The sequence below is a fragment of the Copadichromis virginalis genome, linkage group LG19 (genome assembly GCF_057382275.1).
Source record: "Copadichromis virginalis isolate Kocher_CV1m ecotype Utaka linkage group LG19, C_Virginalis_male_GT1.1, whole genome shotgun sequence".
NCBI classification, from domain to species: domain Eukaryota; kingdom Metazoa; phylum Chordata; class Actinopteri; order Cichliformes; family Cichlidae; genus Copadichromis; species Copadichromis virginalis.
The window spans coordinates 17498832-17517518 of NC_140636.1; the positions used below are offsets into that span (position 1 = coordinate 17498832).

The 18687-nt window shown below is 40.3% G+C and overlaps 1 protein-coding gene across 2 annotated transcripts in view; it reads right to left on the reverse strand.

Moving 5' to 3' along the window:
* sntg2 (syntrophin, gamma 2) overlaps nucleotides 1–18687 on the reverse strand; it is a 112434-nt gene that overhangs the window by 40748 nt on the left and 52999 nt on the right. For both annotated transcript variants that reach the window (XM_085442535.1, XM_085442534.1), the window contains exon 9: nucleotides 11548–11672. In XM_085442535.1, the coding sequence (XP_085298661.1) occupies nucleotides 11548–11672 (125 nt within the window). The remainder of the gene's footprint in view (nucleotides 1–11547; nucleotides 11673–18687) is intronic.

Sequence of the window (18687 nt, forward strand, 5' to 3'; positions counted from 1 at the left end):
AATCCTTGCTGAGAGATGGGATCTAGGGAGAGTGCGTTTTTTCATACATCTGCGCCATTCCCAGCGGCACAAATTATTGTGTCTTGCCTGCTGACTAGGCAGTAATAAATCCACTGAGACAGAGCATGGACATATCACCCAGTCAACACGCAGGATAACACACGAAGAATATACAGGAAGAAGCTGTTTTTGGGGGAATCAAGCCATTAGTTTCAATATAGTACAAGTGGCAGAGAGAGGGGAAATGTGCCATGGCTACTGATTAGTGAAGCAGGGAAATGAGCAGGCTTTGGGGCATTTCATTCTCGGCATAATGAATGAGAGAAACTTGTTTGCTTTTGATTTCTTACCAAGAAATGCATAGATGTGAGTGCAACTTTGAATCCATGACACTGATCAAACACCCAGCTTGAATCATTAAAGTGCAATATAATATTCCTTTAATTAAAGTTGTGATTTTCACGAAATTAAACCCCCCATTTTTGTCCCAGTTTAATTCCCACAACTACCAGTCAATATGTTTAGTGGTCATTTGGCTACATAGTCATTTTCTTGGTAGCGTGCAGGCATGAAATCCATGGCAATTTTATCTAATTAACAGTAGCCTTACTTTTCACTGGTGTGCCCCTATATTAAAAGTGTAAATTGCACAAACGGTGAGCATATAACAGAGTTGAAAGTATACTGGGAACACATTCATCTCTTTGGAATTGAGCTTGAGCTACGGTGCTTAAAAATATATGAAAATTTTAACTTGGTGCATGTATTTTCTGCTGGATTTACTTTCACTGAACAACTGGAGCCCATCCATTTGTTTAATAGTAGTTTTGCAATATGTTTAGTCTACTAATGTTGGTGATGTGATAAAGACAAGGTTATGTACTCAGTGTCAGGCGTGTGCATTACAGTGTTGCATGGGTAAGACGGTGGTCTAGTGCAGCAGTCCCCAACCCCCGGGCCTCAGACCGGTACCGGTCCGTGAGTCGTTTGGTACCGGGCCGCGAGAGTTGAGGCTCGGGTGTGAAATGTATGGTTTTCAGGGTTTTTATCGGTTTTCAGCGTTATTTTGTTATCGTTTTTATCGTTAACTTGGTCTTTTCACGTGTGTTATGAATAAGTCTTCTTTTTTTCGGTACCAGTACTAGTTTTATTTTGTTGTATTTATCCGCGACACCTTAAAGGCCGGTCTGTGAAAATTTTGTCGGGCATAAACCGGTCCGTGGCGCAAAAAAGGTTGGGGACCGCTGGTCTAGTGCATCCTTTTTATTATGAACTTCTGAACCTTGGAGATATTTTGGGTATTCAGTAGTGATATCTTTTATTTCCAATGTGCAAAAAGACGCCGTCCCAGCGTGGTTGCTGGAAATCCCTCTCACAGAAATGATCATTAAGCTTCAGTTCACCTGAGTGACCTTTCATTCCCCTTTGGAAACTACTAAGAAGAATCTTAGCCAAAAAATTTAATGCCAAACATTGAGCAGTTGCGCCTCCACCACGAGGTCTTGCTTTCCCCGTACAGACACACGATTGCCTGTTTCTGCATTGATTAGCAAGTAGCAGTGAGCACCAGCACCCATGAGTGCACTGTTTGCACAAGCTCGTGCTGTTCTTATGGTTGTCTGCTGCACAACACCAGGAAGCTGTGCCAGATAATCTTGCATTAACTTTCTATCTGACTGACTCTTTTATATGTAAGTGTAAGGGAAACAACTGTAGCTGTAATTACCTGTACTTTTGCCTTGTCAAATGGTGCTGTGTCATCAGGATCTTAAACAATTCTCTACACACAAACTACACATCTTTGCATCAGTGTCACTCAATTGCACCTGTATTTAGCTTCTGAGCCCCTAAAGTAGGTTTGCACACTGCTTGGCATCTTTTCTTTGGAAAATAAACACTTCTTATGTCATGTAAGGAATTAAAAGGGACAATTCATGCAAATTTTCTAAATGATATCATAAAACACTGTAATATTTGTTACTGCCTTTATTTCTGTGATGTTTCTGAGTACCTTCTCAAAAACTGTTTGCAAACCTATTAAGTGCACTTACTCACACTGGCCAAGGATGAAACTTTGATGCATAACACTTTGAGTACATAATTGCTTGCTTTTAGAATTGTTTAAAAAGCCCAGCTGTTAACACAAGTGTGGCTGACAAAGCCCTGCTAATCTGCAAGGTCTCCTCCCTTTCAAATGTATCCATTTTGATAGCTTAAACAAAAGGCTGATAATACGCCATTACGTCACGATGAGGGACATCTCTGACACCTCGGTATTACTGAAAAAATGTTTTCAAAAAGAAAGAAACAAGGCTTGCTCTTCTTTGCTCTTAACATTTTGTTAAGAGTAGAATTAAATTTAGCATTTGAGAGTAAAACTTTGAAAAAGTATCTGGCATACCAACTGGAAGCATACAGCATGTACTAACAAGGACCACTAGAGCATTGTTTAAACTTTCAGATACAAATCGACCGCAGTGTGCAGAGTCCACATCAACTTTAAATGAGACCATGAGTCAACACCTTTCCATCAACACTAATGGAAAATCCTCCAAGTGGGAATGAGATATTAGAAAAGCTTTATAGAAATCATCTCAGGACCTACTCTTGCATTACAGGATATATGCATGTAACAAAGTAAAAATATAATAAGGATAATATTAAATATGCTATCCCCATCCAGGTCTGTGTGAGCCAAACTGAAAAATGAGTGCTGCACCTTATTATTCATTTAATCAAATCAAATGTTAATTTTCTGATAATTAATTCAGCTTTTAATTTGGGGATTTGGATATTTGTTTTTTTAAGGCTTGGACACCTGACATTTCTCTCGCTTACAGCAGTGATTACCACGCTTCACTGTTGTGAATTTGGCAGCTTTTTCGCTGTTTTTATTGACTCCTCATACACCTAGCAAAAAAAAAGCCTAACAAAAAACCCCAAAACAAAAAGAAAAACCGAATGGACAGAACTGCTTTGATTGGAAGTCTTGCTCTTCTGCAAGAACTCATGTTAGCAAGTGCAGAACACCTCTCTCTGTACACAGTGTACTGTAGCTGTTGGTTACAAGATGTCCTTTGAGCAATGATTGGCTCCAACACATTATGCTCGTAGTTACACAACTTTTAGTTAAGCACAGAACAACCTTGTTTGGATGACCTGCACTTCATTCTGCACAGTGAAACTTGTGCAGCTAAATTAAAAATAAAATACATTTATGAGTGGTAGAGGGCTCAGAGAGTCAGAAATAAGAGGTAGCTGAGATCTGGACAAAGCATTCTTAATCTCATTGAAAGGTTTTTACTGATGTTTGACAGTTTACTTTTGGGCAAAGTTTATTCTGATTTCTGACGTCAGTAAAACTCAAAAACTGGTTATCAGAGCGACTTACCAAGTTAGAAATTCACCCTGAATCAGATTTTTGATTCAAAGACATGAATGACCTATCAGTGCATTTTCATATGCAAGTGTTAATCCTGGGCTACAGTGTGCATCTGTCAGCTGAATGAAGACGGCCACACTAGCAGCCTGGCCAGTTAACGTTTAATATAATAATACAAGGAATGTTTAATAGTCAATCCGTAGCTGATGGCACTGTTCTCTTAGATGGAATAAAAACAATAAGTAACCATTAAAAAATTATACAGGGAGTGCAGAATTATTAGGCAAATGAGTATTTTGTCCACATCATCCTCTTCATGCATGTTGTCTTACTCCAAGCTGTATAGGCTCGAAAGCCTACTACCAATTAAGCATATTAGGTGATGTGCGTCTCTGTAATGAGAAGGGGTGTGGTCTAATGACATCAACACCCTATATCAGGTGTGCATCATTATTAGGCAACGTCCTTTCCTTTGGCAAAATGGGTCAAAAGAAGGACTTGACAGGCTCAGAAAAGTCAAAAATAGTGAGATATCTTGCAGAGGGATGCAGCAGTCTCAAAACTGCAAAGCTTCTGAAGCGTGATCATCGAACAATCAAGCGTTTCATTCAAAATAGTCAACAGGGTCACAAGAAGCGTGTGGAAAAACCAAGGAGCAAAATAACTGCCCATGAACTGAGAAAAGTCCAGCGTGCAGCTGCCAAGATGCCACTTGCCACCAGTTTGGCCATATTTCAGAGCTACAACATCACTGGAGTGCCCAAAAGCACCAGGTGTGCAATACTCAGAGACATGGCCAAGGTAAGAAAGGCTGAAAGACGACCACCACTGAACAAGACACACAAGCTGAAACGTCAAGACTGGGCCAAGAAATATCTCAAGACTGGTTTTTCTAAGGTTTTATGGACTGATGTAATGAGAGTGAGTCTTGATGGGCCAGATGGATGGGCCCGTGGCTGGATTGGTAAAGGGCAGAGAGCTCCAGTCCGACTCAGACGCCAGCAAGGTGGAGGTGGAGTACTGGTTTGGGCTGGTATCATCAAAGATGAGCTTGTGAGGCCTTTTCGGGTTGAGGATGGAGTCAAGCTCAACTCCCAGTCCTACTGCCAGTCTCTGGAAGACACCTTCTTCAAGCAGTGGTACAGGAAGAAGTCTGCATCCTTCAAGAAAAACATGATTTTCATGCAGGACAATGCTCCATCACACGCGTCCAAGTACTCCACAGCGTGGCTGGCAAGACAGGGTATAAAAGAAGAAAAACTAATGACATGGCCTCCTTGTTCACCTGATCTGAACCCCATTGACAACCGGTGGTCCATCATCAAATGTGAGATTTACAAGGAGGGAAAACAGTACACCTCTCTGAACAGTGTCTGGGAGGCTGTGGTTGCTGCTGCACGCAATGTTGATGGTGAACAGATCAAAACACTGACAGAAACCATGGATGGCAGGCTTTTGAGTGTCCTTGCAAAGAAAGGTGGCTATATTGGTCGCTGATTTGTTTTTGTTTTGTTTTTGAATGTCAGAAATGTATATTTGTGAATGTGGAGATGTTATATTGGTTTCACTGATAAAAATAAATTATTGAAATGGGTATAAATTTGTTTTTTGTTAAGTTGCCTAATAATTATGCACAGTAATAGTCACCTGCACACACAGATATCCCCCTAAAATAGCTAAAACTAAAAACTACTTCCAAAAACATTCAGCTTTGATATTAATGAGTTTTTTGGGTTCATTGAGAACATGGTTGTTGTTCAATAATAAAATTATTCCTCAAAAATACAACTTGCCTAATAATTCTGCACTCCCTGTATAATGGGTCACCAGGCCAGTGAGAACTTGCTGACTTTAACATCCTGATCCAGACTGGTAGTCAGTCTTTTATTATTTATCATCGACTGGAGTTTGGCAACGAGGCACAAACTATCCAGTCAAAATGACCTGAGAGACCTCGCATACTAACCCCAATAAAACAAACGGTGTAAATAAAATGCAAACGCAACTAAGCACAAAGCTAAACTAACTCAAATCAAACCCCTGTCAGCTCTCTGCTGTTGAATGTGTTTTATTCCATGGCCATGATAATTACTGATAGGAACAAATGATTAACATAAAAAACAGCAATATGCATGTTTATTGTTGTAAATGTGTGTAAATGAATAATAAGGTCAGATGTGAGGTGGATAATATAAGCATGGCTGTGGCCCTCGCATCCACACTGATCCGATCTATATTTGTGCTTTCTAACAGACCCACATTTTTTTTCAGAGCAAACTCTGATATTGACCTGCTCACTGCCTGCAGGGTTCCCTATTGACTGGACTCTGGTATTTCAGATTCAGCATCAGGTTATTACATTCAATGTCACCAAGCTCCAGATCTCCTCAATACATTTCTTTGGTCCTACTTGCCAATCATTGGACTGCTGATTGGACTAAGCATTTGACAGATTTAGTATTGCAGGACTGTTGCTTCATCCAAATATAAAATTTAGGAGTAAAGGGCAATTCCAGACGCATCGCCTCCTGCTGCGAACTGTGCCGCAGATTCTGTACTTTGGACTGATCAAGCGATACTTCAATAAAGAATATATTTAATAAGGATATCTTAGAGTTACAAAAATATTTTTTACTTTGAAATGTCAAATTGTCTTTCATCCTTAAGATTTTTACAGACAAATCTTAGATGCAACATTTACAGTGTAAATATGAAAGCGTCCTCATTCCTTTAAATGAATTCATTATAATATTTGTTATGTCTTTGACAAAATAATTCTCCATTTCTGGTGTATACCACAAATGAACTTTCTCTGGAGTGTTTAAACTCACCTTAGGAAAAAGAGCTTGGTCATTCACAGGGAGCCCAGAGACTTCCCACCAGGGCAGATGGATGAATTGATTTTTTTTTTTTTTAAACATCTGTCTCCTTTAATACTGTAATGCATTGATCTCAATATACAGTGCCCGGCCAAAAAAAAAAAAAAGAAGTCATACACAAGACTACTTTGGTGGACCGCCTTTAGCTAAAGGCGAGCATTCACCGTAGCATTGTTTATAATAAGCTTATGCAATCCCAGAAAGTTGATTCTGCTTATCTGGATGCAGCATTTTCAGTGGGGGGAAACATTTCCTCACTCATCTAAGTGACTTATACAGTCCCAGCTGACTGCAGGTTTCCCCAGCCTTATAAACAATACACATGCATAACAATCCAAACCAGCGCCGCTGCATAACAATGAGCATTGAGATTTCATCGTTGTTGATATGCAAACTGCCATGACCATTAATCAATGTCCATGAGTACAAACAATTGGGAAATGGCTGCAATCACTGCACTGAAAGATGTACTCTTAGAGAGGCTTGTTCCTTTTTACATAAATGGCCTCCTTGACTCGCCTCTCCAATGTCAGATTTATTTCAGTTTGAGTTTTTTTTTGCCGAGTAGTTTTTAAGTATTGATAATGATTGGAGAGATGAACCACTGAGTAAAGTCTTCAGCAGCACATCCTAAAGATTGCCACCGAGGTTACAGTTTGGACTGTGGTGGGCATGTGTACAAAAAAAAACTTGTCTCCCTGAATGTCACAGTTGGAGCCTGATGATGAAATCTGCCATGAATCTATGCCATCAGCAAGCAAAAAAACTGCTGATCTTCAGTCAGGAGTCAGGTGACCCAATTTTTTTAGTGTTGCTGAACTCGGACTTGACCAACAGCAGCAACTCCGGATCCTAACAATGCCCCCACAGGTCTGTGGGTACTCGGCATGATAGCTGGTGTGGCTCTAACACGAGGAGGAGCGGCACCTTTTCTAGAGCTTCATACTGACTTACAATATAAAAGGATGGATTAGATAAGCGTTACTACATAGATCATGGATGACATCTTATTTGGTTAGAATTAATTATGTGCTGCAGTTTAGACTCACAGTAGTTAGTCATCTAAATTATTTCACTTCTGTAATAAAATAAGGTTTACACATTTAAATATGAACCTTTTTGGTGCTAATGGAGACGACCTTGAGTATATCTGTTAGGATGAGTAAAAAAAAAAACAAAGATGTTGGAAATCACTGAATTAGTAACTTGACAGGACATTAGAGACTATTTAGGTCAATGTTCAATAAGTAATTTAGGAAAGATGCTAAACACTTAATTCAAGCTTTTCAATACTTTTCAATATACGGTTGTCCATTTCGAGTGCTTCCGTTACTACTTTAGCATGCTTTTGTTTTCCAGTGCAGGATTTTTTTTTTCTTTTTAAATTATGTGAGAATCAGCCCAGCTAAAGTTTTGTTAAACTATGTGCCGACCACTTCCTGTAACACGGGAGAACATGAGGGAGGGAAAAACCACAGTGTAGCACTTTTATATAATTTTCTTATCACTCGCTGCTGCCTAAGGCTTGAAACGACATAATAACCAATGTGGAGTCCCATAAACAAGTTTAATAAACATTTTTAATTAACTGAGCAGAGCAGAGTCCCATCATTTATTTATCGTTAAGTACCTGCAATTTCTGAATTCTGCAGTTTGACACACCCTGTGGGGACTAGTGCTCAGCACAAGTGGAGGAAATGATAAGGAAAATGGACTAAGGTAAATAATTTCCAATTTGAAAGAAAAGCCATTTAAATGGAAGAAATTAGAGGTTTTATTAAGCTTCCTGTTCATGAAAAAGGTAACTAATAGTTGTTTAGAGCACAAGCTCAAGCACCTAAACTCGTGGTACCAGACTAACTTTGTATCTGCATTTTCTACAGCAGCTCATTTCTTATCAATATCTCTAATAATCATTTTAACAGACAGTTATTTTATTCTTTAAATAGACAACTGTCTTGTTCAAACTTATAGACTCTGCTGTTTTTACCTAACACAAAAAAGGGCTGTGAATATTTTATTTGTGATTTGACACTATGTTACACTAATATACTAATTGATATATTGCTTGATAAATTGATATAGATGCTATATTGATTTGAAATAGAAGTTTGTATGGGCAGTTTCACATTATTTGTTGCTTACAGGCTACAAATAATATGGATATCTGCATATGATGCATGTAAATATCCAGACTTTGCTGTGGCTAAAGCTAGTTAATTACCTTACATGGATGATGACCTCCAGTTTGCAATGGGGAGGTTTGCATTTGAGTGAAATGCAAATTAGCACCTCCAAATCTATGGTCATGATTTTCAGGCAGTAAAAGGTGGTAAATGCATCCTGGACTGGGACCAAGTTTCTGCCCCAAGTGGACGAGTTCAAGTATCTTGTTCATGAGTGAGGGACTGAGGGAGGGGGAGACTGACAGATGGATTGGTGCAGCGATGCAGATGTTGTACCGGCCTGAATGTTAAGAGAATTCGGCATTAAACCGAAGCTGCTGATTTACCGGTGCATCCATGTTCCATCATCTACAGCCACACGCTCTGGGTAGTGACCGAAAAAAATTATATCATGGATACAAGCAGAGGAAAAAAGGATCTTGGTCCGAAGACTGTCTGGGCTTTTCTTTAGACACAGAGTGTTGAGCTCTATGCTAGAGGAGGGGCTCAGACGAGGGGATACTTCTGCATGCTGAAAGGATCCAGTTAAGATGGTTCGGGCATCTGACCAGAATGCTTTCCGGATGCCTCTATGTAAGGTGCTTCAGACATGTCCTGCTGAGGGGAGGCCCCCGGGCGGACACAGGACACACCAGAGATTGTGTCACTCGGATGGCATAATAATATCTCGGTGTCCCACAAGAATAGCTGGAGTAGGTGGCTTGGAGAGGTGGAGGTTTGGCATCTCTGCTTAGATTGCTGTCCTCGTGACTGGGACTGCGATGAGCAGCAGCAAATGCAAATTGCACCCATCATTTTACACAAATAGGGGACACTCCCAAAAAAGTCTCTCATATTAACAATGGATTTATGGTAGATACTTGAAAATTCAACACGATACAACTTCCTAATTACTGTGAAGATGCTAATGATAATTTTCCCCCAGTGCAGAAATATTCTACATATACAGTGGGGCAAAAAAGTATTTAGTCAGCCACCGATTGTGCAAGTTCCCCCACCTAAAATGATGACAGAGGTCAGTAATTTGCACCAGAGGTACACTTCAACTGTGAGAGACAGAATGTGAAAAAAAAATCCATGAATCCACATGGTAGGATTTGTAAAGAATTTATTTGTAAATTAGGGTGGAAAATAAGTATTTGGTCACCTCAAACAAGGAAAATCTCTGGCTCTCACAGACCTGTAACGTCTTCTGTAAGAAGCTTTTCTGTCCCCCACTCGTTACCTGTATGAATGGCACCTGTTTGAACTCATCATCTGTATAAAAGACACCTGTCCACAGCCTCAAACAGTCAGACTCCAAACTCCGCCATGGCCAAGACCAAAGAGCTTTCGAAGGACACCAGGAAAAGTATTGTAGACCTGCACCAGACTGGGAAGAGTGAATCTACAATAGGCAAGCAGCTTGGTGTGAAAAAAATCAACTGTGGGAGCAATCATCAGAAAATGGAAGACATAGAAGACCACTGATAATCTCCCTCGATCTGGGGCTCCACGCAAGATCTCATCCCGTGGGGTCAAAATGATCATGAGAACGGTGAGCAAAGATCCCAGAACCACACGGGGGGACCTGGTGAATGACCTGCAGAGAGCTGGGACCAAAGTAACAAAGGTCACCATCAGTAACACACTACAACGGCAGGGAATCAAATCCCGCAGTGCCAGACGTGTTCCGCTGCTGAAGCCAGTGCATGTCCAGGCCCGTCTGAAGTTTGCCAGAGAGCACATGGATGATACAGCAGAGGATTGGGAGAATGTCATGTGGTCAGATGAAACCAAAGTAGAACTTTTTGGTATAAACTCAACTCGTCGTGTTTGGAGGAAGAAGAATACTGAGTTGCATCCCAAGAACACCATACCTACTGTGAAGCATGGGGGTGGAAACATCATGCTATGGGGCTGTTTTTCTGCCAACGGGACAGGACGACTGATCCGTGTTAAGGACAGAATGAATGGGGCCATGTATCGTGAGATTTTGAGCCAAAACCACCTTCCATCAGTGAGAACTCTGAAGATGAAACGAGGCTGGGTCTTCCAACATGATCCAAAACACACCGCCCGGGCAACAAAGGAGTGGCTCCTTAAGAAGCATTTGAAAGTCCTGGAGTGGCCTAGCCAGTCTCCAGACCTCAACCCCATAGAAAATCTGTGGCGGGAGTTGAAAGTCCGTGTTGCTCGGCGACAGCCCCAAAACATCACTGCTCTCGAGAAGATCTGCATGGAGGAATGGGCCAAAATACCAGCTACTGTGTGTGCAAACCTGGTAAAGACCTATAGTAAACGTTTGACCTCTGTTATTGCCAACAAAGGTTATGTTACAAAGTATTGAGTTGTATTTTTGTTATTGACCAAATACTTATTTTCCACCCTGATTTACGAATAAATTCTTTACAAATCCTACCATGTGAATTCATGGATTTTTTTTTCACATTCTGTCTCTCACAGTTGAAGTGTACCTCTGGTGCAAATTACTGACCTCTGTCATCATTTTAAGTGGGGGAACTTGCACAATCGGTGGCTGACTAAATACTTTTTTGCCCCACTGTATGAGAGGAGATGGCTCTAAAAACAGAAACCCAAATAAATCAGTGCTTCAAATGACAGAAAACGCACAGAAACACAAAGAGAACTGAAAGAAATGGTTGCTACACAAAGGGGAAAAAAATCAATGCATTTCAGCAGTTTATACAAGCCTGCCATTTGGGATCTATAGGTTATGACTGTCAAATGTGAAACAATATCAAACAACAGGCCTCGTAGGTTTATTTTGTACTACAGTTTCGAAATGACTGAAAAGCCTGATTGAAAAAGCCTGTGGGAAAAAAAACTGTTGTGAAATTACATTGCACAAGAAAATCAATACAAAAAAGGACGGGTATAATAATCAAAAGCCTTTACAAGTTCGACCAGTGTCCTCTCAGTCGCACCTTCTGAGCCACAGCCTCGTAGCTGCGGTGACCTTTTAAGCCGTTTATGCCTGTGCATAGATATTGGCATTAACATCGTCCCGCTTAAATGAAAAGTGCTTGCTAAGCCAACAACTGCGCTCAGTGAACTGTGCGCCTTGGAGGTGAATTATATCATGCTGGATTACCCTTACCTTAATTTATCTTTGCCAGCTTTGTATCTGGAGACTCTGGCCATCAACAAGGGCAGGGAGACGGCATCCAGCCAGCGCTTCTCATACTTTGGTTCATTAGCTGAGGGCGAAGGGGGTGATGGAGCCTGCGTGGAATACATGAACGATGCGTGAGCTTTCTGCTTCTGTTGACCAAATTCTTTTGATTACTGATGGATGATACACAAGCACCATTTACATGCAAAAGAATTCCCTTCTCAACCAGGGCTAATCAGCTATTTTTGTCTGAAGTTCTCACTGTCTGCTTACGCCAAGCATGTCTGAACTTCGATATACTGAAGTTACAGACTCCAGCTGTTTTCTTAAAAAACATACAAATAGCAACAGTTTTTCTTTCCAAATCAAACCCAATTATTCAATGTAAGTGGTGCAAGTATATCTGGTGCCCCAGATATTAACAGAAATCTCCTCTGTAATCAGGGAAATCACCTCCTGTTGCAGTTAACATGATGAAAATAATCAATAACTTGTGTATAGACTCTACATGTAAACTACGTGCACAGTGAGTAAGTTTAGAATAACTGTACTGAAACTAAAAAAATCACTCAGCAGAACCTAAAAATGTCCATATTTTGCTAATGGAGTAAATATTGCACTCTCACTTCTGTAATGAAACCACGTTCTGACTTCAGCACGCATCATAAATCCTTCCCTTCAGTTCTGAAACTGAATAAATCAGTTAGAAAAACCTTTCATTTATTTCAAAATATTCACTTTGAAATTGTTTTGTTATGAGTATAGCAATTGTGTTTGTGGTCAATGATTTTGTGGAATACTAAGCAGGTGTTGGCATCAATTTAAAGAGAACAGGACCCTCCACAGTGTTTGTATAGGCCCAACAGATAAGTGGAAGACGGCAAACTATTTTTAACTTGCTGCTTTTCTTTGGCATTTAGCACGATTAAACCACATGATGTAATCAGTCTTGGTTAAGTTCTTGCTGACTGGATTCTGGACTTTCTAACAGGCCACACAGGTGAGAGTATAAATACTCGTGTTTGGTCTCTTCGGTGCCTGGAGAGGAAATGACAAGTTAAAAAAAAGTTTCTCTTCAGTTACAAGGAAAGCAACAAACTTTGTGCACTCAGACCTTGATTCAGAGAGACCACAGCATTACAGGAAACTAACAAAGAGTGCCTTGTAGTTGGGTTTTAAAAAAAGTTTGTAACTAAACCAAAAACTGTTCCTGGAAAAGAATCTTTGTCCAATTGTATTGGTCTGCAGCAGAGCATGACTCCAGACAACAAAGGAACATGGCACAGTCTGATAAAACTAAACAAACCAGGTATAAAATCTGAAGAGTTAAAGCTTCATTTCGTTTAGGAACAGAGTAGAGATGGCACGATACCACTTTTTTATGTCCGATACAGATACCGATATCATAAATTTGGATATCTGCCGATACCGATATGAATCCGATATAGTGTTTTTTAATCAACAAAACTGTTTTTTAAAATATCTTGCTGCATTTTGCAAGTCTGCAAGTTCATACTCAAGTTTAAAACAACAACTACACTAAAGCTATTCTGTTATACCTGTATACAAAAAAAATATTTCATAGTTCAGCAATACTGATCAATCTAATAAACTTAGACCTACACCATCCTCCCTATTCTGGTATTTTAAAGAGTACTTAGCATAAATATTAAGCAACCTAACTAATAGGGTTCCAACTCCCAGCAACAACAAAAATAAATAAATAAAAAATAGGGAACCACCCCTCACGCGCCACCTCATGATGCTTAATCAACGTAATCAACCTTAATTTGATGCAGTGTGAAAAAAAATGCACAGAAATCAATTATTTTTCAAGAAATATTAAATAGATTCAACATCTTTCTTCAACAAAATTGCAGACTGCACAGATGGTACCTTCCCAAAGGAAAATGTACTATAGCTTACTAGGGTATATATATTAGACTTAATAGTCACTATATACAGTAATTGACTTCTATTCATTTTACATCAAATTAAAACTTTGGGTGTCAGATAATTATTTATTAAAAGCTAGACATTTTAAATGAGAATAAGAAAGAAAAGTATGTCTTTGTGCCCCCTTTTCCCAGTTAATGCCCTATCGGCCCCCCTGGCTAAACTTTGCTAGATCCGCCCCTGCACAGTTACCAGCCGTCAGCTACATAGAAAAAGATCCTCGAGTAGAAAGTAATAATAAATAAATTCTAACAACAGCTTATCAAGCTTAAACGTTCTGCTGTTGTTCAGCCGCTGGTTTGCTCTTTCTGGCGCAAAGTGGACCAAAAACAAACAAGAGAGACTCACGACAGAAAAGCCGATCAGCTGATCATTAGCAGTTTCAGATTGAAGTAGCAGCCGGAGAGCGAGAGGCAGTCGCTCGTTAAGCTTAACGTGGGAATGCTTTACAAACATTCAGAGATGGACTTACACACTTGCTTTACTTCTCTCGGGGATAACTTTGTCGGAGATGAAATGCCAGGTTGCTAGCGAAGCTCCAAATGCTATCCAGACCACCGACAGGTCCCGCATGCCACAGCCGCTCTATCACGTGATGCATACTGCTCCGACGTTCTGAGGTGAGTTACGGCGTGTTGCAAGTTTTGTGAGGTGCTTTCGTGATATTTAATGGATCGGATTACATTTTTTATTTTTCTCCGATATCCGATCCAGTAATTTAGGTCAGTATCGGACCGATACCGATACGTAATATCGGATCGGTCCATCTCTAGAACAGAGCAAACAGGACAAACAGACATTCTACCAATCAGGCTACATACAAAGTTTAGATAAATCAGGTAACAGCCATTCTTTGGTGTCTAAAAAGAAGCTGGAGTAGATTAAGTATGTTTCTATTATCATCTTATTAGCATTCACCTGGGAAACGGTTAGTCTTCCCAGTGTGCCCAGATAAATACTGATTACAGCTGTGTTAATGGAAATGTGCAGCATCGTTTACAAGAGAGAGAAGTTACAAAAACGTCACCTCACTCACACATACTCAAAAACACAAGTGGATCTGCAGAAAATGGTCACATATCAAAGAAAAACGTCCTGTTGACATTGATTAATGACAGAATGAAATTAGTTCTTATAAAAATGTTGAGGTGTTAGGGAGTAATTTCAGGGGAAATACACTTGCCATTTAAATTGATAGGTTTCAGTCATGTTGACCGTGTCTCTCTCAGCTCTCTTTAATGGATTTTTTTTAATAAGTGGTGAGTGCTGGATACAAGCCTCTGGCAAATACAGAAGTGCATTTAGATATTCATAGGCAAAATTAGGCAAATAAAACTAAAATTGCTGTTTAAAAACTGCCTGGTGTATAACAATAATACAATGTGTTAATATGAAAAGGAAATGTGTGTTATGGATACGTGTTGATGGTGGCATTTAACGTGGCATTAGGCGAGTCTTCAAATTACTTTATAATGGACTCCAGAGCAATTCAGCATTACCATAATGGTCAGTGCAGCTCGCTCTGAATTAGTCTGTTCAGAAGAGGAACGAGCATGAAATGTGTATTCAAAATAGTTGTGCTTAAGTTTTCTATATGACAAAAGTTTAAGGAAAAACGATGATGGCTGATTGCTGTATACCGCATACCTTTGAAGCATTATACCTATAACGAAATGCACTCCTCAGCTATGTTACTGGGTGGTGCGGTTTCACCATCACCACCAGCAGCCTGAGCTGTTCGTACAAGCCAGGATGGATCCATGCTTTCATATTGTGTATATAGTTTACTCAAAATTCTGACCCCACCATCTGTATTTTGTAACAGAAATCAAGGCTCATCAGACCAAACAACATTTTTCCAGTATGCTGTTGAATTATGTCAATTTTTAGCCTCCGTTTCTTGTTCTTAGCTAACAGCAGTGGCGCCTGGTGTTATCTTCTGTAGCCCACGAGCTTCAAGGTTAAAGGTTCTGGTTCTTTAGAGAAGCTCTTCTGCATACGCGTTGTAACAAGTGATGTCCTTTCAGCTTGAAGCAGTCTTGCCCATCTCGTCAGACCTCTGACAAGGCATTTTCTCTCAGAACGGCTGGAGCCTATCCCAGCCAAGAGGCTGATATCAAGTCTATGTATTAAGTATAGCTGAGTGGCAGGGTACACCCTAGACCCACACCCTAGGCCAGTCTGTCACAGGCCTAACACAGGGCACGCACATTCATACTTAGGGGCAATTTAAGATCACCAACTTTCATATTTTAAAATCTTAATAAAGTCTGGGGAGTTTTAAGGAAATGTATTTCCCATTAACAGTTAAAAATCAATACAGATGAAAAAGCCAAACAACCCTTAACTGGAGGAAGAAACTAACAATGTTTGTGGGAGTTTGTCCATACAAAAGCTTGCAAGGAATCTAGCAACTGAACACCAATTCCTGTCATGAATATAGAACCATTGATATATAGTGACTATGTCAAATAAAACATATGATCTTTATTTTTAAATGCGGGCAGTGTTACAAATTCTGACAAGCAACTCGCCAATAAGATGGGAGGAGTCAGGAGGAATAGAAGAGAAGACTGTTTGTGTGCTGTTGGCATGGAGATCTGCATTTCCCAGAACAAAAGTGGTTCAGTAGAGATCCCTGTGGTACATCAGTATTAACGTACACAATTCTTTGTGTTCTTTGTCTCAATTTTTGGTAACAATGTCACCATTCACAGTGCAGTGTGACGTTAGATCATTGAAGAACTCATTGGCTATACTGATCAGTGCAGTTTCAAGCCATCTTTTCAACAGTTCTTCTGGGGTTGTCTGAAGTATAGTCTAGATTTTGTAACAATTTAGGAATATTAATCTTATGCAAACACTTATGACAAAATTGCTGAAGCAAATGTTTCCTACTGTTTTTAATTTTGGTCTATCATTACTATTGGTATCCAAGTAAGAATCGTGCTTTTGCAGCAAAAAAACCACCAGACTGTAACATAATTAAAATCAGAATCAGAATCAGAATACTTTATTGATCCCTGGGGGAAATTATTTTTTGTTACAGTGCTCCATTTTAAACCAACATTAAGACAAGACAGACAATACGCTAACTAAGAATAGTACAATATATACATATATATACATACATACATACATAAGTCACTCATAAATAAATAGTTGGAAAAGAAACATGTGTAGCTGTAGCAGCAAACAGTGTGTTAAGTGGATGCGTTGTACAGGGAGATGGCCACAGGCAGGAATGATTTCCTGTGTCGTTCAGTGGTGCTTTTCGGTAATCTCAGTCTCTCACTGAATGAGCTCCTGTGACTGACCAGCATGTCATGGAGTGGGTGGGAGGTGTTATCCAACATTGTCTTTATCTTGGACAGCATCCGCCTCTCCGACACCACCTTGAGGGAGTCCAGCTCCATCCCCACAACATTGCTGGCCTTACGGATCAGTTTATTAAGTCTGTTGGCATCTGCGACCCTCAGCCTGCTCCCCCAGCATGCAACAGCATAGAGGATCGCACTGGCCACCACAGACTCATAGAAAATCCTCAGCATTTTCTGGCAGATGTTGAAGGACCTCAGTCGCCTCAAAAAATAGAGACGACTCTGGCCCTTCCTGTAAAGTGCTGTGGTGTTTTTAGCCCAGTCCAGTTTATTGTCAATGTGTACTCCAAGGTATTTATAGTCCTCCACAATGTCAACACTGACCCCCTGGATTGAAACAGGGGTCAAGTGTTTCCTGGTCTTCCTGAAGTCCACGATCAGTTCCTTGGTCTTTGCCACGTTGAGCTGCAGATGATTCTGCTCACACCACGTGACAAAGGAGTCGACCACAGCCCGGTACTCTGTCTCATCATCCCTGCTGATGCATCCAACCACCGCAGAGTCATCAGAAAACTTCTGAAGATGGCAGGTCTCTGTGCAGTGGCTGAAGTCTGTGGTGTAGAGGGTGAAGAGGAAGGGGGAGAGGACAGTCCCCTGTGGTGCCCCTGTGTTGCTGATCACCTTGTCAGACACACACTGTGGGAGACGTACATATTGTGGTCTTCCTGTCAGGTAATCAACAATCCAGGACACCAGAGAAGCATCCACCTGCATCGCTGCTAACTTATCACCCAGGAGGGTCGGCCTGATGGTGCCTCAAATTGTTTCAGAATTTCAAGTTCTAATGGAGCTTCTGACTGATCTGCTGCACCAACAGTCATTTATTCTAAATAGTCCTGCAGCAAAAAATGTTGACAAAAGCTTTGACAGTTGGAAGTATGCCACATTTAAATGCAAATCACACTATACTTAATGTGTAATCCATCTGTTCTTCATTATCTAAAGAGTTACAACCTTGAGGATCAACTGAGTGAAGCAGAGTGAACATCAAACAGTGAATCGTTCCTGAAGCCAAAGATTATCCGTCAGCACAAAATCCCAAAACTCCAAAAAATCTGATGTAGTCCCACTTTATCATTGCATGCACAGTAAAGGAAGGCTTGTGTTCACAATGCGAGAAACCAAATCGCCTACCTGCCTTCCTCTGACTTTGAAATGGCTGAAGATGGAGCATTTAAATAGCCGCTAGGTGGACTGCAGTCGAGAGTGAACGGCAGAGGGAAAAATGCCCACCTTTGCACATTGAGACACATCATTGCTGAACTGCAACATGTCGCATGCAGACCCCTGTCAGCTCGCCACCAGTAATAGCAACATTTCTAAAGAAATTATCATCCTCTGCTCCAATTATGTCAACCCCGAACAACATGTTACTTAACTCTCAAGTGGAGCTCTGCAGAGAGTAGATGAGGTGGTAGGAAATGGAAAACTATCAGGCTGTCAGAATGGATTACACTGACAAAGCACCTGCCTCTTCTGTGGAGCTGGAACAGAACCTAAAGCCACAGCCAGTCATTCCATCACGGATACTGATATTTGAGAAGTGTCATGAACTGAGAATAATTATTGGAAAGGCTAGTGAGGACAAAGCTCAGTAAATTTAAGAGGACATTACTAAAATATATAGGCACAGCTCTCTCCTTTCAGCTTAAAATATATTATCAGCATTTTAGTACAGAAAAATATTTTATGTACAGCAATGTAGGGCGCAAAAATCAGCAAATTATCCTGAAGGAGTCTTGACTGTCTAAACCATACTTCTACTAAAACAATGAATTAAAAAAAAGAG